Below are 21,672 nucleotides of genomic sequence, written 5' to 3'. Positions count from 1 at the left end.
ACCCCGGTTTCCTGACCAGACTCAGCACCTGGAATCCCCTCAGAAAGTGATACCCCCATTCCTCCAGGGACTCAGCTGAGCCTCAGCGACCCGGATGCCCTGCCTCCCCACAACCACCCTGACCACACTGAACCCATCCTGTCCTCCCCCTCCCTGTGGAGACACCACAGCCACCCCCTGGCCCCACTTTCCCGCCTGCCCTGGCCCCGGCCTGGCCCCACACTCCTGCCCCTGCACGCCCACCTGCCCCGGGGCCCCGGCCTGGCCCCACACTCCAGCCCCACACTCCCACCTGCCCCCAGGCCGGCCTGGCCCCACACTCCAGCCCCACACTCCCACCTGCCCCCAGGCCCCGGCCTGGCCCCACACTCCCGCCCCCACTCTCCAGCGTGCAGTCCTGGCTCCCCGCTGTGCTCCCCGTCCGTGGGGGTCGCGCCCTCCCCCCGCGCTCAGCGGCTCCCCTGCCGTCCGTCACCTTCGCGAGCCCACGCCCCAGGTGCCCCTCCCCCCCCCCCCCCCCGGCCACCCCCCCACTCCGCAGGCGCGCTGCCCCGGGCCGAGCGGGTCACCACCTGCAGGGAGGCGCCCGCGACCACGACGCGTGGACCCTCGCGCGCGGGCATGCGGTCCTGTCCCTGATTCGCGCTCCCGCCGAGGGCCGAGCCCCGCCCCGCCCCGCCCCGCACCGCCCGCACCCCGGGGCGCCCCCGGACGTCCACCCAGCGGGGCCCGCGACGCCGCGGCGGCGAAGCCGGCCCTGAGCCGGGCGGGGGGCGGAGGCGGGCAGGAGGCGGGGCGGCGCATGCGCCCGAGGGCGCTGAGGCTCCGCCCCCGGGCGCGCGGCACGTGACCACCCGAGCCGCCCCGCGCACGCGCAGACGGCGCCGGGCGGGCGGAGCCATGGCGTCCGAGCGGCTCCCGGGCCGGCCCGCCTGTCTTCTGGTGGCCAGCGGCGCCGCCGAGGGTGAGGTCCGGGCTCCTGCGGGGGGACGCGGGCCCCGGGGGCTCCGTGCGCCTCCAGCCGCCCGGGGTTCCGAGGAGCCGGCGGGACCCGGGCCTTGGGGCAGGTGCGCCACGAGCCTGGCCCCCGTGCCCGCCTGTGCCGGCCGCGCGTACCCCGCAGGCGGAGGGGAGGGATGGGGGGAGGGAGAAGGAGGGGGCGGGGAGGGAGGGGGACGGGGGGGCAGGGGTCGAGGAGGAGGGAGGGAAGGGGGCGGGGGGCGGGTGGGGGCAGGGCCGGGGGGCAGGGGGTCCCTGTGCCGAGCCCCGGGGCCCCAAGCGCTGTGTGCACCGGGGGCTGGGGGAGCCTGGGGGCCGCGGGGCACCCCGGGCGGAGGGGGCGAGGCCGTGAGCAAAGACCTGACCGCAGACCCACGCAGAGCCGGGGGTGACTCGGTGCCCTGGGAGTGATGCCCAAGAACAGGTGCGGGTGGGGTGAGCGGCAGGGCCCAGGGTGGGGGGATGCGGCTAGGAAGCCCCTGGGCCTGAAGTGAGCGGAAGATGGCTGCGAGCCGCCCTGGGGTGCGGGCAGGGCCCGGAGCCCGTGAGCAGAGGCCAGGTGTCCGTGGGGGTCGGGATGCGCCCGAGCCGACCGCGCCGCACAGCCCCACCTGGGGCCGGTCCCTGGCTGAATGCTGGGGGCGGACCTTGCACTTGGTTTGGCCTGGGGGGCCGGGGGAGTGTTGGAGGCCGGGCTGGGGAGAGAGCCCCCCTGGGCTGGGGCGCGGGGGCGAGGTCGGGCCCCAGGACACGCAGGGTGTCAGGGCAGGCTGGCGGCTGCCGCGGGGCCTGCTGTGCCCTCCTGCCCCTCCTGCCGCAGGCCCAGTGGCCCCAGCTGTGTTCGCCTCACAGGTGTGTCCGCCCCGTCCTTTCTGCACTGCTTCACGCTGGCCAGCGCCGCTTTCAACCTGCAGGTGGCCACCCCTGGGGTGAGTCCGGTTGACCGAGGAGTCCCTGCTTTTTGGGGGCGAGGCTGGGAAGACGGCTGTCACTCCCCGGGAGGTGTCAGGGCTGAGGGTTAGGACCCCGGTGGCACCATGAGGCTGCACACACGAGCGAGGGTGGCACGGACCTTCCCCAGGGGACTCTCACCTGTTCTCTGGCGTGGGACTTGGGGGTCGTAGCAGCATGCTTGTCACTTTGCATGCTTCCCTTGTCATCCCCAGTGAGACACCTGCTGTCCCTTGGAGGTGGGAGACTGGGGGGGCAGCAGGGGCAGCAGAGCGGGGTGAGGGGGCTGGGCGGCTGGCTGCCTTCGTCCACGAGCTCTGGTCAGCATTTCGGGGCCCCGTCAGCACGGCAGTGGGGTGCCCACCACCAACCCGCGGCCTCTGGGTGCTCCTGCAGGGGAAGACCATGGACTTCGTGGACGTGAACGAGAGTAATGCCCGCTGGGTGCAGGACTTCCGCCTCAAGGCATATGCCAGCCCTGCCAAGCTGGAGTCCATTGATGGTGAGGGCCCCAGGATGTGGAGGCCTTGGGCTCTGGGGTGTGGCCCCCGAGTGCTCCCTCTGCTCCTGATGCACTCAGGGCTTGCCTGGAAGTGCCGGGCCTGTCCAGGCCCACGTACAGCCCCGAATCCAGGACCCACAGTTCTCCAGGAGAGCAGCTGCTGGCCCGGGGAGACACCCAAGAGTCCAGGACGGCTTGTGGGTCCCCGGCCTTAGCCCATGTGAGAAGTGATAGATGGTGGCATCGGGCTGGTCCCAGCCAGCGACCTCGCTCCCTGTCCTCTCCCCGCAGGTGCCCGGTACCATGCCCTCCTGATTCCCAGCTGCCCTGGGGCCCTGGCCGACCTGGCCAGCAGCGGGTCCCTGGCCCGCATCCTCCAGCACTTCCGCTCAGAGAGCAGTACGTGACCTGTGGGATGGGGCTGCGGGGCGGGCCTTGCAGGATCCTGAGAACTGGGGCTCCGCAGGGCACACACCGGTGCCTGTGTGCGCAGTGCCACCCCGTGTGCCCTCGCCTGGCCTCCAGGGGGCTGGGGGGGGGGGCGTGCTGGCCTCACTCCTTGTGGGGTTCAAGGTTGACGCCTGCAGGGCCTGGGAGAAAGGCTGCCCTGTGAGGATGTGGCAGGCTGCCCAGGCCTGGTGTTGGGACGGGGACAGGATGCTTGCTAGGGACAGCGGGCCGTGACCGGGAGCTCCACACAGCGTCCTTTGTCAGGGCAGCAGGGTCCCCCGTTTCCAGCACGGCCTGGACAGAGAGGGATTGTTCACCCGCGCCCCCTCCCCGAGGGCAGTGGGCCGGGAGCCAGCGGGTGGGAGCAGAAGCGGACTGGGGAGGACTGGGGAGGAGCCGAGCCTCACCCCGCCCTTGCTCTCAGAGCCCATCTGCGCTGTGGGCCACGGCGTCGCCGCCCTCTGCTGCGCCACCAACGAGGACCGATCCTGGGTCTTCCAGGGCTACAGCGTCACTGGGGTGAGTGTGACCTGCCCATGTGCCCTCGGGAGGGGGTGAGGTCACTTGCCCAACCCCCCCCCCCCCCCGCTGCCCCCCAGGGCGGGCCGGCTCTGGATGTGGGAGGGAAGCACAGGGAGGGGCGGGGGCAACCTTGGTGTGTGGCTGGCCTCAGGTCGAGACACGGCTCTTCCAGGTCGAGGAAGCGGTGCTGCCCTCTGGGTGCGGGGCCCCGGGCGTAGGGAGGGTTGTAGGACAGCGACCCCGTGGGGCTGGTGGGGCAGCCTGGTGGGGGGGCGCCGGAGGGGCCGGGACGGCGGGGAGCGGGGGCTCAGCCTGAGACCACCTGTCCAGCTTGTTCACGGGCCCCGGGCCCTGGCACGGGTCACCTCGGCGCCCCCACCCCCTGGGGAGGCCGCGAGCCCTGACCTGGGGCGGGACCCCTCGCCCCGCAGCCCTCCGTGTACGAGCTCGTCAGGGCGCCCGGCTTCGCCCGCCTGTCCCTGGTCGTGGAGGACTTCGTGAAGGACGCAGGTGCCTGCTTCAGTGGTAAGCTGGGCAGCCTGGAGCTGGGGGGTCGTCAGGGTGTGCCCGGCCGCGGCCCCGCCTGAGGCCTGTGCCCCGTCACCTCCTGCAGCCAGTGAGCCTGACGCCGTGCACGTGGTGCTGGACCGCCACCTGGTCACCGGCCAGAACGCCAGCTCCACCGTCCCCGCCGTGCAGAACCTGCTCTTCCTCTGCGGCAGCCGGTGAGGGCAGGATGGGGACCCTGGGGGAGCCTGGGGGCCCTGGGCCGGCTTCTGCTTCCTGACTGGCCCTTCACCGGAACCCGGCCGTCCTGCAGGAAGTGACATGGCTTCCCGCTGAGCCGGCCGCCTGCTAGTGACGCCGCTGCCGCCCCCAGATGCCCAGATGCCCGCCAGCCTCTGCATTCCGCAGCCTCCCTGATGACCCTCAGGGCCCCCGGCCTGCCCCGTGGGACTGTTGGAGGCCCCCACGTGTCCGCCCTGAAGGCTGTCGACGCTGGGGGACGGGTCGGCCTCCCAGCCCCGGGACACATCCTTTCCTCGGCGAGGGGCCGTCAGGGGGTCTTGAGAGTCCAGGTGAGCTTAGCACGGGGAGCAAGTCCCAGTGAGCCGGCCATGGGGGTCGTGTTGTGGGGTCGTGGCCCCCTGGTCTTCCTGCACGCTGGGGGGTGGGTCCCTCACCCACACCTGCCCCATCAGCCAGACTGAGCGGCCCCAGGACCCTGTCTGGTACGGTGAGGACAGTGCCCCCTGCTGCCCCCATTCCTGTGGGTGCTGGGGGGCAGCGCTGCCCCAGGCTGGCGCTGGTGCTGGCACAGCGCTCATTGCTTGCCCAAGACCAGGGGGCGTTCTGTGGACTCAGTTCAGGCTCCAGCCCAGCCTGCTGCCCCCTGAAGGAGCTGCCCTGGTTGTCATCCTTGCTGGGCGTGTTGTGGGCGTGTCGTTTCAAAGTGTGACAGTGACACGTGGGGCCAGCGTGGACTGGATGTCGAGGGACGTGTTTGACAGGATCCACCCTGCTAAAGCTGGCTGGCCCGTGAAGCCAGACCTCTGTCCACCCACAATATCCAGGAAATCCAGAGTGGATGTCATGGGAGGGGGACAGGACGCCTCCTCTTGGTGACGGGAACCTGTTAAAGCTGGGCATCAGGGTGCCCGTGCAGCTCCACATTGGGGTGGTGGGTTTGTGTCCCACATGGGGTGTTGAGTTTACTTTAGAAAATAAAACTTTTTAAAGATTTTGAGAGAACGTGAGCAGGGGGTGAGGAAGAGGGAGAAGCAAGCTCCCCCCGAGCAGGGAGCCCGATGTGGGGCTCGATCCCAGGACTCTGGGGGGTCATGACCTGAGCCGAAGGCAGATGCTTAGGCAGCCCTGCCAAATAAACTCAATTTGGGTGTCTGCGGGGTCCATTTAAGTCACCACCTTGTACGTGTGGGTGGGACGGACCTCCAGGTCCTAGGGTGCAGCCTGCTGACCAGCTGGCCCCCCACCTGCCTGTGAGCTGCGGGCCGGGAACAGCCAGGGCACAAAGCCCTACCCGGTTCTCCTGGATGCCCGGCCGCCCCCTGCACACCCTGGGGTGGTGCTCAGCACAGGCTGGGCCTGCTGGGGGGCCGACTGCACCCACAGTGGGTCCTCTCCCCGGAGTCCGCCCCGGTACTGGGATACTCCTGCCCTCGGCGAGATGGTGCTCTGACCCCAGAGCCAATCCCAGCCCAGGCTGGGGGCCCTGGCTGCCCTGCAGTGGGACCCAGGGAGGCCTGCCTGGCATCCTCCACACCTGGAGGCCGACAGACGGTCCCCAGCACCGGTCTGCTCTGTTCCAGAACAGGCTGGCCCTGGGTAGCCTGGGGGCGGGGGTGGGTGCTAGAGGCAGACCACCATCACGGCCCCCAAGCCTTCCCAGCACAGCCAGGGCGCCCCAGGCCGTCCCCACATGGGGGCTGAGGGCTGGAGCCACTGGGCAGGCACCTGCGACGTCCAGGCCGCTGCCCAGCAGAGGCTGATGGCCCAGGGGAGGCGCGGTCACGGCCTGGGTCACCCTAGCCAGAGCCAGACGGGAACGTAGCACAAGAAAAGTGACTGCTTTAATCAGTTAGCAAAATTTCACATAGAATCTGATCCATCCCTGCCCCGATTGGTAGAAAATGCAGAATTCTCACAAGGCGCGTGCGCGCAGCCCCAATTCCACACAGGTCCGCAGTCCCGCTCGGCCACGGCGCTATTTTCCGTTCTCTGCACTGAACATGCGGTCCTAGAACACAAAGGTGACAGATGCGGGAACCGCGCACCAGCCCCTACCGGGGCCACAGCAGGCGGGGGACAGCAGCCCCGCCACGCGCCCAGGGGCAACCCCCAGAACCCTCGGGCCCTGCAGCCTGGGCGCTCACCATCAGCATGCGCTCGAGCTTCACGGCGTCGGCCGCAAACTTGCGGATGCCATCCGACAGTTTCTCCACGGCCATCTGGTCCTCGTTGTGCAGCCAGCGGAAGGCCTTTTCATCCAGGTGAATCTTCTCCAGGGCGCTGGCCTGGGCTGGGGGACCGGGCGCCTGAGCCTCCCTCGCCCCCCCACCCACCCCACGGGGCGCCCTGGGAGATGGGGGGGAGGCGGCCACCCCCGGGAGCTGAGGGCTTACCCGCCTTGGCCGACAGCACGGGGGTCAGCTGGCTGTGGTCCTTGAGCAGCTCCCCCAGCAGCTTGGGCGAGATGGTGAGAAAGTCGCAGCCTGCCAGCGCTTTGATCTCGCCCGTGTTGCGGAAGGAGGCGCCCATGACGATGGTCTTGTAGTCAAACTTCTTGTAGTAGTTGTAGATCTTGGTGACGCTTTTCACTCCTGGGGCGACACACGGTGTTCGGGGTTCCTGCCCGGCTTCTGGGTCGGCAGCCACGGGGTTGCCCTCGGGGCTGCCGTCCCCCTGCTGTGCCGGGGTACTCACCGGGGTCCTCCAGGGGCTCGTAGGACTTCTTGTCCGTGTTGGCCACGTGCCAGTCGAGGATGCGACCCACGAAGGGGGAGATGAGTGTGACTCCCGCCTCGGCGCAGGCCACGGCCTGGGCGAAGGAGAAGAGCAGCGTCATGTTGCAGTGGATGCCGTGTCGCTCCTCCAGCTCCCTGAGGACACAGCGCAGGTGTGAGCGAGGCTGCGGGCTACACGGCGTTCCAAGAGCGTGGACGGGCCCTGGTCGGTCCGGGCCCGCTGGCCGTGCAGCCAGAACCAAGCTGTCCCCCGCAGCACAGGTGCTACGCTCGGCCCGGCGACAGTGACCACAGACCGCGGAGTCCCCTCTGACCACCCCGCTACCCCCAGGCAGGTTCACGGGGGCTTGCAGCCATGGCCACACTGTGCCGTTCCAGAAGCCCTGCTGCGGGGAATGGGGACCGGGGGGCACCCTGCCGGTGCCAGCCCTCCCAGGGCCCGTGTACCCGGGCCCCGGCAGCTGCACAGGGCTGACTGGACGGGAAGCAGCTGGGGCAACGCTCCGGGAGGGGCTTCCTCGCGAGTGGGAGGCGGAACATGGACGTGGGCCAGCAGCCCGGGAGTCCCCCAGGCTGAGACGGGGATGCCGCCCCACAAAGCCGCAGAAGCCACAGGACAGGTTAGCAGCAATACGGGCAACGCGGCTGTCCACGCAGAGCTCTGGTCTCTGGGCAGCCGCGAGCTCCGTGACCACCAGGCCGCTCGGCGCCACCACCAGGCAAGGACGTGTCCCCAGCCATCCTTCCTGCCCCGCACCACCTGGCAGCCAACGTGGGACGCTTCCTTAGCAAAGCTGCGCACCTGCTGACCCTGCTGCCGAGCGCTTGCAGCCTCACAAGCCGGTGACCGCGGCCCAGGAGCAGCTCGGACAGGTCCACCCCGCGCTGAACTGGCCTCAGCCTGAGGGACTGCTGGCAGCAGTGCCCGCAACCCTGGCATTCACCGCCCTCTGCAAGTTTCCATGGCGGGGCAGTGTCTTTTCAGCGGGCCTTTGCTACCCTGATTTCTCCACTCGGGGACTGAGGACACCGTGCCGGAGTGACGAGCGGCCGCAGGGCTCCAGGGAAGGGCGCCGGCCAGCCCGACGCGCTATCTCGGTGTAACAAGGTCTACGAGTCTCAAAAAGTTTTCCCCATCGCTGCTAACAAAAATAAGAACTACCCAAGTATTGGGAAGAGTGCGTACGGCTGCAGATGGCACGGCCGGGGACCCGGGAGCAGCTCCTCGGGCGGCCGAGCAGGAGGGACGGGCACAGCAGCCCCGCTCCCACAGATGCGCCCACGTGCCTGATGTTCACTGCAGCGCTCTCTGGGCCGACCCGGGGACGGGAACAGACACGTGTCCACTGAAATGTGAGTGGACACACAAAACAGGGTGCGGATGCAGCAGCACGTCAGCGTCAACAGGGACGCCACCTGGACACACAGCAGCACGTGTGCAAACCTCCTCACTGTGCCGAGGGAGGGGGCCCGAGCCAGGGCGAGGGTGAGGTGGGCCGAGTGGACGCACGGTGGGGGCGGAGAGGCTCGCTGACAGCCTTCAGGTGGCCGGGCCGGCCAAGAACACGGACGACCGCCTGTCCCTGCGCTCCCCACGGTGGGCCAATGACAGCTGGCTCTGCGCTCCCCACGGTGGTGAGCCAGCCCGACGCGGGCCTCTGCGCCGAGGGGGGAATGTGCCGCAGCCGCGCAGCCCCAGCCCCGGGACGGGAACCCCGACGGGCGGTCCCCACAGGGGTACTTACTTCCCAGCCTGAATGCCCTCCCAGGTGGACGAGAGCTTTATGAGGATGCGGTCCTTGCTGATCCCAGCTTCCTTGTAGAGCTCGATGAGCCGCCGCGCTCGGGCCACCATGGCGTCCTTGTCGAACGACAGCCTGTGCGAACAAGGGGCCGCGCCCGGCACGAACCCACCTCACACTCACACTCCTCCCCGGGTTCACGTGCAAACAGCAGCACCGGCCCGTTTCTCAGGGAGGAGACCGGCGCTCCACCTGCTGCTTCCGCCCCCACGTGCTTACCTGGCGTCCACTTCTGTGGACACACGCCCTGGAATCTTCTTTAATATTTCTGCTCCAAACAACACAAAAAGTTTATCGATAGCATTTTTAATCTGTTCCTCTTGCGACCTGAAATTCAAGGGAAAAAAACTAGGTCAAAAGCTTTTTGGTTTAAGCGCACAGGATTCCGCGGAACAAATTCATTCCTTAGCGGCAAATTCCTTTCCCTTCATCTTTTGTCCACACGGTAGAACACACAGAGCCTAAAATTCAGCATCTTAACCGCGCCCAGGAGTGCAGCTCAGGGCATTCAGGGACGCTGACAGTGTGCAGCCGTCCCACCATCCGTCTCCGGAACCTTTCATCATTCCAAACTGAATCCCTCCATGAGTGGCACTCGACAAACGTCATCCTTTCAATCCCTTGAAGCTGCCTGGGCCCTGGGCAGGTGGGTGAAGCGCCCCGAGGTATTCCACAATGGTCCCCCATCCGGGGCCCTCGCTAGCCTGGCACACAGGGGCGGGCTCCAGCCTGCGCGTCATGGGCAGGCGTCACTAAGGGCCACCACCCTGTCACCTGATGCCAAAAGCACCGAGGCCTTGCTGACGCCATGGGGCGCAAGATCAAGGGTCTGGAAGAGGTAAAGGGAACCGGCCGCTTGGGCTGTGTGCAGCGCGGGGCAGGTCCCGGCAGGCACACAGCCCCGTGGAGACCTAAAGTCATCAGGAAAAGGCACAGAGGGCGGGGAGGGCCGGTCTGTGGCTGTCTGGGGCAGGAGCAGGGCCGGACTGTGAATGGCCAGGAACATTCTAGACTCGATTGTGGTCGTGGCTGCACTGCTGAAAAAATTTACCAGAACAAACTGAACAGCACACTTGGCGAATCTCACTGCAGCAAAGCTGTTAGGAGATAATGAGATGACCACGAGCAGGTCGCTGGTTGCTGGCTCCTGGGCGATATCTTAGCTGGGGGGCGCTTACAGGGGTACATGCGCCTGCAAACCACATTCACTGAACTGGACACTTGCGAGGGCGCAGGTTGACTACATGCAAATAACACTTGGATAAAACTCGGGCAGTCCGGGTGGCTCAGCGGTTTAGCGCTGCCTCAGCCCAGGGCATGATCCTGGAGACCCGGGATCGAATCCCACGTCGGGCTCCCGGTGCATGGAGCCTGCTTCTCCCTCTGCCTGTGTCTCTGCTTCTGTCTCTGTCTGTCTCTCGATTAAATAAATAAAACCTTTAAAAAAAAAAAACTCAACAGGACGCCCCCAGCTCCCCTTCCTCGAGAACTGATGCGCGGCGAGGGAGATAACGCCCAGGGGCCAGGCTGGACCACCGGCCCGCCCCAGCTCACCCGCCCAGCCTCCTGCCGTAGGCGATGGCCTCCTCCACCAGCTCCTGGTAGGCAGGCATCTGCGCTGCAGCCAGGATCAGGGACGGGTTGGTGGTGGCATCCTGTGGCTTGTACTCGTCAATGGCTGGGGAAACAATTTTGGAAAGCAGGAGTAAGTGGAACGCTGCTTCTGCCCAGAAATCCTTGGAGAGTCCCCTGTGGGCCCTACACGCACGACAGAGCCAAGTACGCTTTCCAGCCAGCAGCAGCCACACTTCACACATATCTCCCCGTCCCAGAGGCTGTTTGCACAACACAACCGCCACCCAGATGCCGGCCAGAGGTCAGACACGCCCCGTGGGAGCAGACGTTCCCACCGTGGGGTGAGGCGGGCACACGGCCTCCTCCCATCTCAGCAACTCTCTCCTAGTGACCAGGCCGGCGAGGACAGGAAACCAGGGGAGCTCCACTCGCAGGCTTGCCGACCAGAGGCCGTCACAGCAGAGCCTGCCCATGGCCACTCACCCTCACCACTTCTCCAGACCAGGAGCTGGCTCAGTAAATCCATTTGGCAAATTCATATTTGCAAAGTATCTTTTGATAACAAAACTACAGTGACGGAGAACAGACAGGCGGCCGCCAAGAACAGGGAAGGGGGGTAGCTCTCGGGAGCACGAGGGACACCTCTGTCCTCGCTGTCCTGGTGGCTCCAAGAGTCTATACGAGTTGTAACACCACTGCAGGAAGTGCCACGCCCCACCCCCACTCAGGTTTCAAAATGGAGAACGGAGCCATGCCTGCAGCCCGTAAACAGTGTCCTGCTATGGCCACGTTCCCGGTTCCAACATCACACGGTCACGTACAACGTCACCATTGGGGGACAGCAGGAGAAGAGTCTGAAGTTTCCCTGCACCCCTCCCCATTCCTCATTCTCTCTTTTAAGTCCTTTCTATTAAAAAGGATTTATTTATTTGTTTGTTTATTTTAGATGGGGGAAGAGCAGAGGGAGAGAGAATCTCAAGCCGACTCCCTGCTGAGCGAGTTGCCTGATGTGAGGTTCATCCCAGGGCTCTGAGATCATGACCTGAGCCGAAATCAAAACTCCACCACTTAACCCACTGAGTCACCTAGGCGCCCTTTAGCTCAGTTCTTGATCTCAGGGTCAGGAGTTCAGGCCTCACACTGGGCGTGGAGCCTACAAGAAAAACAGCAAGCAAGCAAAGAAAGGAAGGAAAGAAAAAGAAAATGCTCTGGAGCAGTGTTTATGCAGGCACGTCAAAACTCATGGAGGAAGGCTCTGAATGGTGCCTTTTGTTACATAAAAATCAAACCTTGGGGGGGATCCCTGGATGGCTCAGTGGTTTAGCACCACCTTCGGACCCGGGGCGTGATCCTGGAGACCCCGATCGAGTCCCACGTCAGGCTTCCTGCATGGAGCCTGCTTCTCTGCCTGTGTCTCTGCTGTGTGCGCGCGCTCTCTCTCTCATGAATAAATAAATAAAATCTTTAAAAAAATAAAAGTAAATAAAAATCAGGCCTTGATAAGGTTGACTTTTGATAAACTTAACAAAACTAATACTCAACTGGTATCAACAGATGGGCTTCAGGATCCAGGAACCTTTAAATTTAATGTGAAGTGGGGGGTGGCATTGCTCTGGGGAGACTGTCCATGGCTTTGCTGATACTGTCCAAGTGACCTATGACTGACTTGCCAAAGGTAAGAGCCTTCAGTTCATAAAATGACCACAAAACCAAACGCTCAAGTTAACAACTATGCAATGTTTATGGGTGTATGCTAATTTTTTTTACAAAGTGCTAATATTCATTAAAAAATAAAAAACGGGGATCCCTGGGTGGCACAGCGGTTTGGCGCCTGCCTTTGGCCCAGGGCGCGATCCTGGAGACCCGGGATCGAATCCCATGTCAGGCTCCCGGTGCATGGAGCCTGCTTCTCCCTCTGCCTGTGTCTCTGCCTCTCTCTCTCTGTGACTATCATAAATAAAAATAAGTAAATAAAAAACGTGGGGGATCCCTGGGGGGCTCAGCGGTGGAGCATCTGCCTTTGGCCCAGGGATCGAGTCCCACGTCGGGCCACCTGCAGGGAGCCTGCTTCTCCCTCTGCCTGCGTCTCTGCCTCTCTCTGAGTCTTGGGGAAAAAAAATCTATCACTTACTAGTCTGCAAGAAACCTGTAATACTCCGTCACCTATATGGATACTGAGAAATAGGCTGAGACTCCTTTTCCAAGGGCATTTCCATATTCCATTATAACTGGGGCACATGAAACTTCCCCGGAAGCTCGTTAATGCTTGTTAATGGCCTTGTCTCGGAAGATCTGACCCTGGACAGATACAAGTGTCGGTCTTTGCGACAAGCACTACAGATGCCGTTAGTGCGCCTGTACGAGGACCACCGGGTTGATGGAAATCAACTCAGGAAGTCAACAGGAGGCAAATTAACATTCAAACTTCATTAACCGGGCAGCCCCGGTGGCGCAGCGGTTTGGCACCGCCTGCAGCCTGGGGCCTGATCCTGGAGAGTTGGGTTCGAGTCCCATGTCGGGCTCCCTGCATGGAGCCTGCTCTCCCTCTGCCTGTGTCTCTGCCTCTCTCTCTCTCTCTGTCTCTTATGAATAAATAAAATCTCAAAAAAAATAATAATAAAAATAAAAAACACCAGCACATAGGCTTAGAGATTTCTAAAAACGGGCGGGGGGGGGGGGGCGGGGGGGAGCAAGCCGGCCTCCAAGTCCCCTTCCTGGGGAGAAACCACAGGAAAGCATCCAGACCAAGGCTCCGTCAACCAAGCAAAGATGTTAAATGATTCTAAGCGTCAGGAAGAGGGAAAGGCGCGGAGGCGGGCGCTGCCCACTCGGCGGCCCGGGTCTGCAGGGCGCAGGGCGGGGCGGCGGGGCCGGGCTCCGTGGGTTCCGTGGGCTCCGTGGGTCCGGCCGAGCCAGGCCCCTCCGCGCCGGCCCCGCCCTCCGCGGGCTGGACGCTCCGCCGTCCTGCGGGCGCCGCCAAGGAGGAACTCGCCTGTTTCCCAAGCTGCCGTGAGCGGGCAGAAAAGGGAGGAAGTGGGCCCCGCGGCTCGCCCCGCCGCCGCCTCACTCTCACGCCGGCCCTGAAAATCCGGTTTGTTCAGCGCGGGGCCGACCGGGGCGGGCGGCGGCCGCAGCCACTCCGCTTCCCGCCGCGCCCCCCGGCACCCGAGGCGCGCGCAGCCCCTGCCTCCGGCCGCCCCCCGCGGACCTGCACCGGCCCCACTCCGCCGGGCGGGGCGGGCGCGCGGCCTGAGGCCCCTGAGGTCCCTGCAGCCCCCGCGCCCCCGCGCCCCCGCCGCGACCCCGGGAGCCCCCGCCCTCCCCGCGCCCCGGCCCCGCCCCCACCGGGCCCGCCCGCAGCCCGGACTGCCGCCGCGCGCCTCACCGTGGAAGTCGCCCGTGTCGGCCACCACGGTGGTGACCTGCTTGAGCTGGTCCAGCGCGCTCTCCATCCTCTGCCGCTTCACCGGCGACCCCGACATGGCGAAGCGGAGGCCGAACGCCGCGGCCCACAATGCCCCGCGCCGCCGCCGCGCCAGCCAATCCGGAAGCGGCGCGGGAAGGCGGGGCCACGGCACTTCCGCCCCGGGCCACGCCCCCGCCCCAGGCCACGCCCCCCGCCGCGACCGGGCCAATCAGAGGACGGCTGCCCTGGAGCCGCGCTCGCCCGGGAGCCCAGGGTCCTCAGACCGCGGCCGCTTCTCGGCACCGGCCGTGCGGCCCCCGGGGCGATGCGCCCCCGCCCCGAGCTGCGCGGCCCGCAGGGCGCTGTACCCCCCCAGGGCGGTGTACCCCCCGAGCAGTGCGGACCTCCCCAGGGTGCTGTATCCCCGGGGCGCTGTACCCCCTGAGCAGTGCGGACCTCCCCAGGGTGCTGTACCCCCGGGGCGCTGTACCCCCCCCAGCAGTGCGGGCCCCCCCCAGGGTGCTGTACCCCCCGAGCCGTGCGGCCCCCAGAGCAGTGCAACCCCCAGGGCGCTGTACCCCCCAGAATGCTGTACCCCTCAGAGCAGTGTGGGCCCCAGGGCAGTGTATCCCCCAGAGCTGTGTACCCCCCCAGCAGTGTGGCCGCTCCAAGCCGCGCACCCCCCTGCCAGAGTGATGGGACCCTGCAGTGATGCTCCCCAGCCACCTACCCCGACTTGGATCTCCGACGGGGCGCCCCATCACCTCCCGCTCCGGAAAAGGCAGAGGGGCCTGCAGGGAGGCCGGAGGCGGGCCCACCGAGGCCTTAAGGCAGATCCTGGGCAAGCAGATCCTCAGGCCGAACCTGGGCCATGACCCACTGTGTCCCACAGGAGCTGCCGGCGCGCCGCCCGCAGAACATGAGTCTGGGGGATGCAGGCTGCCCGCAGGGCATGTGCGCCACTGCAGGTGAGGTGGGCCTGAGTCCCTGCACCCAGGTCCTCATGGGGCTGCCGGCCCGGGACACACCCCTGCCCTCACCCCTGGCCTTGCCCTGGCCTCGGCCTCCATCCTACACTGGAACAAACACGCCCATCGCCTCGGAAGGAGCCGTCTGGAGATGGGCGCCCTGTGGTCTCATCTTCTGAACTGATCCAGGGCCACAGGATGGATCCCTTCCTTGCCGTCGACTCCAGGAATCTGTCCCAAATAAGGAACACTGAGTTCAGCAGTTGTCCCAAAAGCACTGCGTGCAAAATCCGCCCCAGGAAGCCGAACTGCTGGGTTTTACAGGCAATGTCCTGTTTAACTGGTGTCTAGTTCTTTATATGTTCTGGACCATGTTTTTTTGTCCAACGTGTATGTATTGTGGGTATTTTCTCTATGTCTGTGGCTTACCTTTGCATTTTCTTTTCTTTCTTTTTTTAAGATTTTATTTATTCATGAGAGACGTGGAGAGACAGAGGCAGAGACACAAGCAGAGGGAGAAGCAGGCTCCTCACAGGCAGCCCGACACAGGACTCGATCCCAGAACCCCAGGGTCACACCCTGAGCCCAAGGCAGACGTTCAACCGCTGAGCCACCCAGGGGCCCCGCCTTTTCATTTTCTTAACAGCAGGGCCAGACCCAGGAGATGGGAGTGCATGGGCTGCCCAGGCACCCACAGAGCGGTCGCTGCTCACTCCCTCTCTGCTTTTCCCCCCACGTGTGCCCCACGTGTGGCCAGGCAGGGGCAGGGAATGGGAGGCTCCCGGGAAGGACTGGCTTGTTTGCCTGCAGAGACCCTGACCTGCTGACCTTGTGCTGACACTCGCCCTCCCTTGACCAAGGCCAGCAAGGGCTCGGCATGTTTTCAATTCTACGGGGTGAGGACAGAGGATGCGTGTGCGCATCCACACACAGCAGGCAGTTCTCTGGAGGCAGGAACTTCATGGACCCTTTTTTGCAGATGCAGAGACAGTGGCACTGAGTCAGCAAGAGGGGAGCCCAGAAGGACCCGTAGGTCGCTGTGTTGCCACACGGATGCTCCAACACAAGCCCGGACAGTAGCTCTGAAGGGCCAGGGTTCGCAATGTAAGTTCAAGGGGAGGAGGTGAAGGGTTGAACCAAAGCCTCAGGGTTACAGGAGAGGATGAGCAGAGGAGCTTTGGGGTCTGGGGACAGGATCTGGAGGCCTGCTGGCAGCTCTGACCCCATCCAGGTGGGCTGGGGTGGGGGCCGGGGGCCAGCACCTGTGCCTCAGCCTGTCCCCGCTCAGCTCCTTCCCAGGACACTCCCGAGAGCTGACCCAGGAGGCCCAGGCAGTAGAAGGCAAGAACCGCGCCCCCCCCCCAGGACCCCTTGCATGGGCTGCAGGAACCTGGTGGCACCTCCACCCGCGCGCCTGGGGCAGTGAGCCCTGGGGACAGGTCAGGCTGGGTCGTAAGCAAGCGGCTGCCCTAGGGAGCTCCAGCCGCCCCATAGGCCTTGGAGGCAGCGGAGGACAGGGTCCGTAGAACCTGGCATTCATAGGAGGGCTTCCGGGCCTGTTGCCTGCCAGACCACGACATCCCGTGGCCCGGCCGGGCCTGCAGTACCACCCGCGAGCCCCAGGCTGCACGTTTGAAGGCAGCGACACAGTGGCAGGAAACGAGATAAACGGCCAAATACCAGGAGCACTGGGCGGGCTGCCCACGCAGTTGCAGGACAGAGCTCTGTGCATGTCTGTGTCATGCACCTCCTGCAGAGCTTCCCCAAGGCCCTTCCTTCCCCAAGAGCCAAGCTCCTCCTGGTGCTGAGAAGGACAGGGCCGATCCTGCCCCGGGGTTGGGACACGCAAGCGTGTGGGACAGAGGTCTCGGCCTGTGCAGACTGGGGGCAGGCATCCCGGCGGCCTGGGGTCCGGAGAGGCCACGCAGGCCACTGCACACTGTGCAGCCCTCCACAGGGGCTCCACCCGAGCCGGCAGGGCTTGCAGCACGGGGACCGGGGGGCGAGAGAGCTTAGGTTTTAAAGGGTCTCTCTGGGCCTTGCGTGGTGTCACACTGAGGAGCACGGGTGGAAGCTGGAGGGGGTGCGGAGACCCCCTGGGAAGGGCAGGGACAGTGACCAGAGGGTGGCCGTGGGGTGGTGGTGGGTCTGCTGTGGGTGGGGAGCCCAGAGCTGAGCAGCAGGGGATCTAGAGGCCGGGGCGCAGGTGTGAGGTTGGCCTGGACAGGCACCGGGTGTGGGAGGATAGGATGTCGGGTCCGCTGGGTCGGCAGGGGAGGAGCTGCCTGGGGGAGGACAGCCAGACACCCCGGGGTGGGAGGAGGAAGCCCAGGGCCTTGGGTGTGGCCTCCTGTCGGGGCCTGGCTGCCGTGGAGGGTGAAGGGGGATGAGGAGGCGTCTGTGCACAGGCCCAGGGGCTGCAGTGAAGGGAGCCGGCAGGTGGGGCAGAGAGCAGGCAGCGCCTTTGTGGCTGGTGGCAGGACAGGAGGAGGGCCCGGCCAGCCTGGTCCTTGGGGGGACAAGGCCTGCAGGGGAGGCCTTGGCCACTAGGCAGGACCTCAAGGCTGCTGGGCAGCACACACAGGTGGGGCAGGCAGGCAGACCGCTGGCACACAGGGGGAGGCTCATGACCCCTTCACTTCTGCAGGGGCCAAGAGGCCGAGGGACCATGGGGAGGAGGCCGGGGGGACATGAGGCTCCCCGACCTCCAGCGCCCCCGGGCAGGTGTGGGAGCGGGGAGGGTGGGTTTAGCCAGGATCGGGTTAGGCCTGGGCGGTGTGACAGGCCAGCGAGGACACTGCGGTGGGGACAGGAGCTGAGCCGGGGGAGGAGGGGCTTGTGGAGTAAGCAGGTGAGGCTGGAGGCCTTGGGGTGGGGGTGACCTGCTGAGGCGGGTCACGTAGCCACCGTCCCCGGCCACCACGGGGAGAACGGAGGCAAAGGAAGTAGTGACAAGACACGTAAACTTGCTCATAGCTGACGGCCCATTGACAGGTCCCTGCCACCTGCCTCCAGGGACTCAGCGGCGTCCCTGTGAATACTGGGCCAAGGACAAGGCAACCTCAGCTCACCTGAGCCTGAGCTCCGGGACCCTCTGACTCTGATCTCGACACGGGGCTTGAGCTCACGACCCTGAGATCATGACCTGAGCCAAAATCAGGGGTCAGATGCTCAACACATGGAGCCCCCCCATGCCCCAGGTCTTCCCTGACCTACGAAAATCCTTCATCTGTGCGACCCCCCAGCATACGCTGTCGGCCTGGAGCCTCCAGACACGGGGCACTGCTGTGCCTCTGAGGGGCCCGCGACTCTCAGGGTTTACTGGACGGTAAGTGACCCTTCAGGGTCCCGGGAAGCTCGCCTCCAAGTTCCCTAGAGACGAACACTGTCCCTGGCCCTCTCCCAACTCCCACGCGTCTAACCAGGCCCCCGGGCCCCAGGGCGGCTCCTCCTGCCCACGGGGCCTGTCTCCCGCCTTCAGTAAAACTGAAGACGTCTGAAGAACTCTTTCTTGGCCATCGGCCCCTGAACCCCAACACCTCACGTCAGCCGTAGCAACCGAGGAGACCCACCCTCAGGTCCCCCGTGGCTGCTCCAGAAACCCCCCTGGGCAGAGCGGCTTCAAGCAACAACATTGCTCCGTTCCTGTAGGTCAAGTTCCAATAAGAAGAAGCGAGTCCGGGGAATCACATCACAATTTAAAGCTCCGGGCAGGGCGGCCCCGCTGGGAGTTGGGGGGGCCCTGGGGTCCAAGGAAGGGAGCTGAGGGCCCATGGGACGGGTGTGCGGGGAGGTCCACGGGGCCTGCGTGCTGAGCCCTTTTCACAGCGGCGACCGCCCCGAGCGTGGCCCAGGCCCAGGGTAGGACATCACAGCCGAGCGGCCGTCCTGCGTGGAAGGGGAGTGAGCTCCCAGCCGCCACACTTGCTCTGGAGGGGGATCTGCGGGCAGAGGCAGGTCTTTATGCCCTGCGGGTGTGCCTGGGACTGTGGCTGTGACGGGGCCACAGGCGGAGGGAGCCACGGATGACGGTAACCGGCCCCGGAACCTGCGGCCCCTGGCAGGTACTGGGAAGGCGCCGCGGCACCGTCCCTCAGGGATTCTGGGTCTTCCTCACAAGTCAACGCCCTCGCGAGCAGCCCTCATCCCCACTGCCCCCACCCCGAGGTGTACAGTCCCTTGCCCCCACGACCCCAGGCCGGCAGGGAGCAGCTCCTCCTGCTTTAGTAAAACATCTGTGTTGCACCGCAGATGCCTCCAGGACTCCGGGCCGTGGACTCTGGACCCCACGAAGTTTACCAACATCCCCAAACTACATCAGCTGGCCGGGAAGTAATGCATGGTCGGGGGTTGGGGACCGTGCTCACGAAGGCCCTGAGTGGCCTTCAGGACGGGTCATTCCAGGTTGGCACCAGTCCGGTCTCGCAACGACGGCCAGTGACCACTTGGGATCACTCCCGGGGCCGTCAGGAGGCGCCGCCGCTACAGGGAGGGGGAGACCGGGGGCAGGCTGGGCTGGTTCCCAGGTCCTGGCGCCCCAGCCGCTGCGGGTGGCCGGCCATCTCCGACGCTTCCTGTCTGGCAGGTGACCCATCACACCGTGTCTGCCTCCACCTTCCCACGACACTGTCCCGCGTGTGTCCGGGGCCCCAACTACAAGGACACCAGTCATGTCGCATGGAGGCCCAGCCTCGTGACCCCATCTTGTATGGATCTGGGGGTGGGTGGACACCGTTCAACCTCCACCATGCTTGGGTCTCGTTAGGAAGCTCGCTGGAGCTCAGGGCCCCCAGAGGATCCTGGAGCGCCCACAGGACAGCGGCCCCCAGGCCTGCGGCCGGCTGCTGCCCATGCGTCGGGCTCCGGCTCCCCGGGCCGCTGGCCTGCTACATCCCTAACGTCGATAAGCCACACTCATCAGCTCATTTTGAAGTTTTGCACAGAAAATTTTTCTTCAACTTTATCACAAAGGTGCTCCCCACATTCTGTTCCAGAAACTTGCTCCTTCTCCCCTTGCGGGAACGGTCTCAGGCTCCCGGGATTCGGGCCCGTCCGCGGTGAGGTCGGAGGAGCCTCTCCCGACACGGAGCCTCTCTCTCAGTGCCGCCTGTCCCGTGAGCCCTGTCTGCACCGGGGTCACCCCCGCCAACCACCAATGGCTCCAGGTGACCCTCTGGTCTCTAGTCTGTTTCTGGCGGCTGGACACAGGTGTGAGGGACGCCTCCCCACGCGACTTCCTTGCCCTGACCTCGAGGCAAATCAAGCATTTCGCAAAAGCTCAACAGAAAGGACAAAGAAAAGCCTCTTCATAGAGCAACCCCTCTGCGGCCTGGCCGCCCAAGTGGGAGAGGGCGGAGGGACCCCACGGGCCAGGACAGGGCCACAAAGACGGGCCTGTCCCCAGGACAGTCGGGCCCTGTTTGTGGGGATGTTTGCTGGCAGCACAGCTGGGCTCGGACGCTGGGTGGGCGGCTCAGCACCCCCAGGCTCCCGGCTCCCCGCAACCTGAGACCCTCTGCGTCCCCACTGCCCCTGGGCTGGCCGCACGGAGCCGTGCATGCAGGTGACTGGTTAGGGACACAAATCAAGCCAAACTACACTCGAGGCCAGGTCCTCCCCTGCTCCGGGCAGGTGGCCCGGCCCCTCTGTGCCTTGTTCTTCACGCAAGCCCGCTTTCTGGGCACCGGGCCCCCGGGGATGCCCAGGAGGGTGGGGCTCAGTCATCCCCCACTCTGGCGGCCTTGGACCGCGATGCCCTGAGGACAGAGAGCAAGGTGACTCCTCACACCTACCCTGTGGCTGTGTGACTCACTTGCATCCCAGAAGTGGTGGGGAAGCCCTCCCAGGAGCCCAGAGGCCCCGCAGGCTGGTGGGCCTGGAGCCTCTCGGGCGCAGGGCTGCAGGGGGCTAGGGAGCCGGGGCCTGGGGTCGTGGAGATGAGGCCCCCCACAAGCTGTCCAGGAAGCAGAGGGGACAGAGAGCGATGGGGCAGGCGGTGGTCTGTGGACAGTGGGCAGAGGGAGTGAGAGGCGTGCAAGGAAACAGGTGTAGGTCCTGGGGCTCCCGAGAGGTAAGCGACTCAGCCAGAAGCTAGTGACCCCAAAGCCCAGGCCATCCTGGCGAAGGCAGGGCCAACCTTGGTCTCCCAGCCTGGGGCTTGGGGAGGACCTTCCTCTCCTGGGGAGAGGAGGCCATGGTGGTCAAGGCTGGGAGGTGGCCAGAGGGCACGACACACCCAGCTCCCCCTGACCGAGCCCTGCTGGATGGACTGCCCCCACGTGGTCGGGGCTCTGAGGCCTGGGGCTGGGCCAGGCTCAGGGGCCACCAGCTGACAGACGGCCCTGTCCACCCCCAACCCCCAAGGCACAGCCTTGCACTGAGTGCCCCGTGGTTGCCCCTGCCGGTCACACGGAGACCCCAGGAATGAGCCCCCCACAGAGCCTCAGCCAGGGTTGGTCCACGGGCTGCTGGGGGGCGGTGGGGGACACAGATCAACAGGCCCGGTCTGGCCCAGGGCCTCCGGGCACCACAGCGCAGAGCCGCCAGCAGAGGGTGCCAGAGGCCTCCACCAAGGGTGGAGGGGGCAGGGCGGGCACTGGTGGTTCGGGGACCTGGGGGTGCAAGTGCAGCCCACCGTGCTGGGAGACCCCTCCACTCCCGCCCCATAGCTGACCACCCACCCCGTCCCAAGTTGGTTAACACCCTTCTCCCGGGCACCTCCCTCAGCGTGGGGCTAGGCCTCAGCTTGGCCTCTCAGACTCAAGGCCTCCACCCCTCCGGGGGCGCCCTGAGGTCCCCCTCCCATCTGGAGTTACAGGCCTTGGGCCTTCTGGACATCTGACCTGGGAGAACCACAGCACGCAGAGTGCGCAGGGCGCCCCGGCCCCTCACCCCCTGGGAATATCCACTGGGGTACACATGGGCACCCCCACTGGAGTCGGGGGTACGTGGCCTCACTTGGAATGTCCACAGCCAGCCCATCCCCAGCTCCAGGAGACAGACGCGTGGCTGC

At 65.4% G+C, this 21,672-nt stretch overlaps 2 protein-coding genes and 1 long non-coding RNA gene across 6 annotated transcripts; 2 read left to right on the top strand and 1 right to left on the bottom strand.

The window, feature by feature from the left end:
• Positions 1–846: 846 nt before the first annotated feature.
• Positions 847–11,778, top strand: GATD1 (glutamine amidotransferase class 1 domain containing 1). Of its 3 annotated transcripts, XR_004806647.2 has the most exons (9): positions 873–964; positions 1,852–1,928; positions 2,347–2,452; positions 2,744–2,851; positions 3,327–3,421; positions 3,856–3,949; positions 4,038–4,149; positions 4,245–4,503; positions 11,233–11,778. XR_004806647.2 is itself a non-coding variant. In XM_035701445.2 (8 exons), the coding sequence occupies exons 1-8, from the start codon at positions 901–903 to the stop codon at positions 4,249–4,251; spliced, it is 663 nt and encodes a 220-aa protein (XP_035557338.1). In that variant the 5' UTR covers positions 847–900; the 3' UTR covers positions 4,252–5,166. The 3 variants fall into 3 exon arrangements, 2 of the variants coding, with proteins under 2 accessions (XP_035557338.1, XP_025308337.1); XM_035701445.2 differs by lacking the exon at positions 11,233–11,778 and having other exon boundaries at positions 847–964; positions 4,245–5,166; XM_025452552.3 differs by lacking the exons at positions 4,245–4,503; positions 11,233–11,778 and having other exon boundaries at positions 4,038–4,153.
• Positions 5,994–13,852, bottom strand: TALDO1 (transaldolase 1). Its single transcript, XM_025452549.3, has 8 exons — positions 13,672–13,852; positions 10,266–10,389; positions 8,931–9,038; positions 8,655–8,786; positions 6,869–7,044; positions 6,568–6,765; positions 6,319–6,464; positions 5,994–6,182 (listed from the first exon to the last, which is right to left on the bottom strand). Exons 1-8 carry the CDS (start codon positions 13,766–13,768, stop codon positions 6,150–6,152), a joined length of 1,014 nt encoding a protein of 337 aa, XP_025308334.1. The 5' UTR covers positions 13,769–13,852; the 3' UTR covers positions 5,994–6,149.
• Positions 13,853–13,893: 41 nt separating this feature from the next.
• LOC112663526 (uncharacterized) lies at positions 13,894–21,671 on the top strand. 2 transcript variants are annotated; one of them, XR_003139314.3, is made up of 5 exons: positions 13,894–14,660; positions 15,121–15,764; positions 17,655–17,988; positions 18,101–18,724; positions 18,912–21,671. It is a non-coding gene; the product is annotated as an uncharacterized LOC112663526 (long non-coding RNA). The 2 variants fall into 2 exon arrangements; XR_003139313.3 differs by having other exon boundaries at positions 17,655–18,724.
• Position 21,672: the final 1 nt, after the last annotated feature.

The sequence above is a fragment of the Canis lupus genome, chromosome 18 (assembly GCF_003254725.2).
Source record: "Canis lupus dingo isolate Sandy chromosome 18, ASM325472v2, whole genome shotgun sequence".
NCBI classification, from domain to species: domain Eukaryota; kingdom Metazoa; phylum Chordata; class Mammalia; order Carnivora; family Canidae; genus Canis; species Canis lupus.
This window is presented reverse-complemented; position numbering and strand designations above follow the sequence as displayed.

What these genes read in the sequence shown, in the direction of transcription:
- GATD1 (XM_035701445.2), top strand. Translation starts at nt 901, where the DNA reads ATGGCGTCCGAGCGGCTCCCGGGCCGGCCCGCCTGTCTTCTGGTGGCC. An exon ending in GGCCAGCGGCGCCGCCGAGG is followed by an intron (nt 965 to 1,851) that starts GTGAGGTCCGGG and finishes TTCGCCTCACAG; the next exon opens with GTGTGTCCGCCCCGTCCTTT. An exon ending in TGCAGGTGGCCACCCCTGGG is followed by an intron (nt 1,929 to 2,346) that starts GTGAGTCCGGTT and finishes GTGCTCCTGCAG; the next exon opens with GGGAAGACCATGGACTTCGT.
- TALDO1 (XM_025452549.3), bottom strand. Translation starts at nt 13,768, where the DNA reads ATGTCGGGGTCGCCGGTGAAGCGGCAGAGGATGGAGAGCGCGCTGGAC. An exon ending in TACGGCAGGAGGCTGGGCGG is followed by an intron (nt 9,039 to 10,265) that starts GTGAGCTGGGGC and finishes CTTGAATTTCAG; the next exon opens with GTCGCAAGAGGAACAGATTA. An exon ending in CGAGCCCCTGGAGGACCCCG is followed by an intron (nt 6,766 to 6,868) that starts GTGAGTACCCCG and finishes GTGTCGCCCCAG; the next exon opens with GAGTGAAAAGCGTCACCAAG.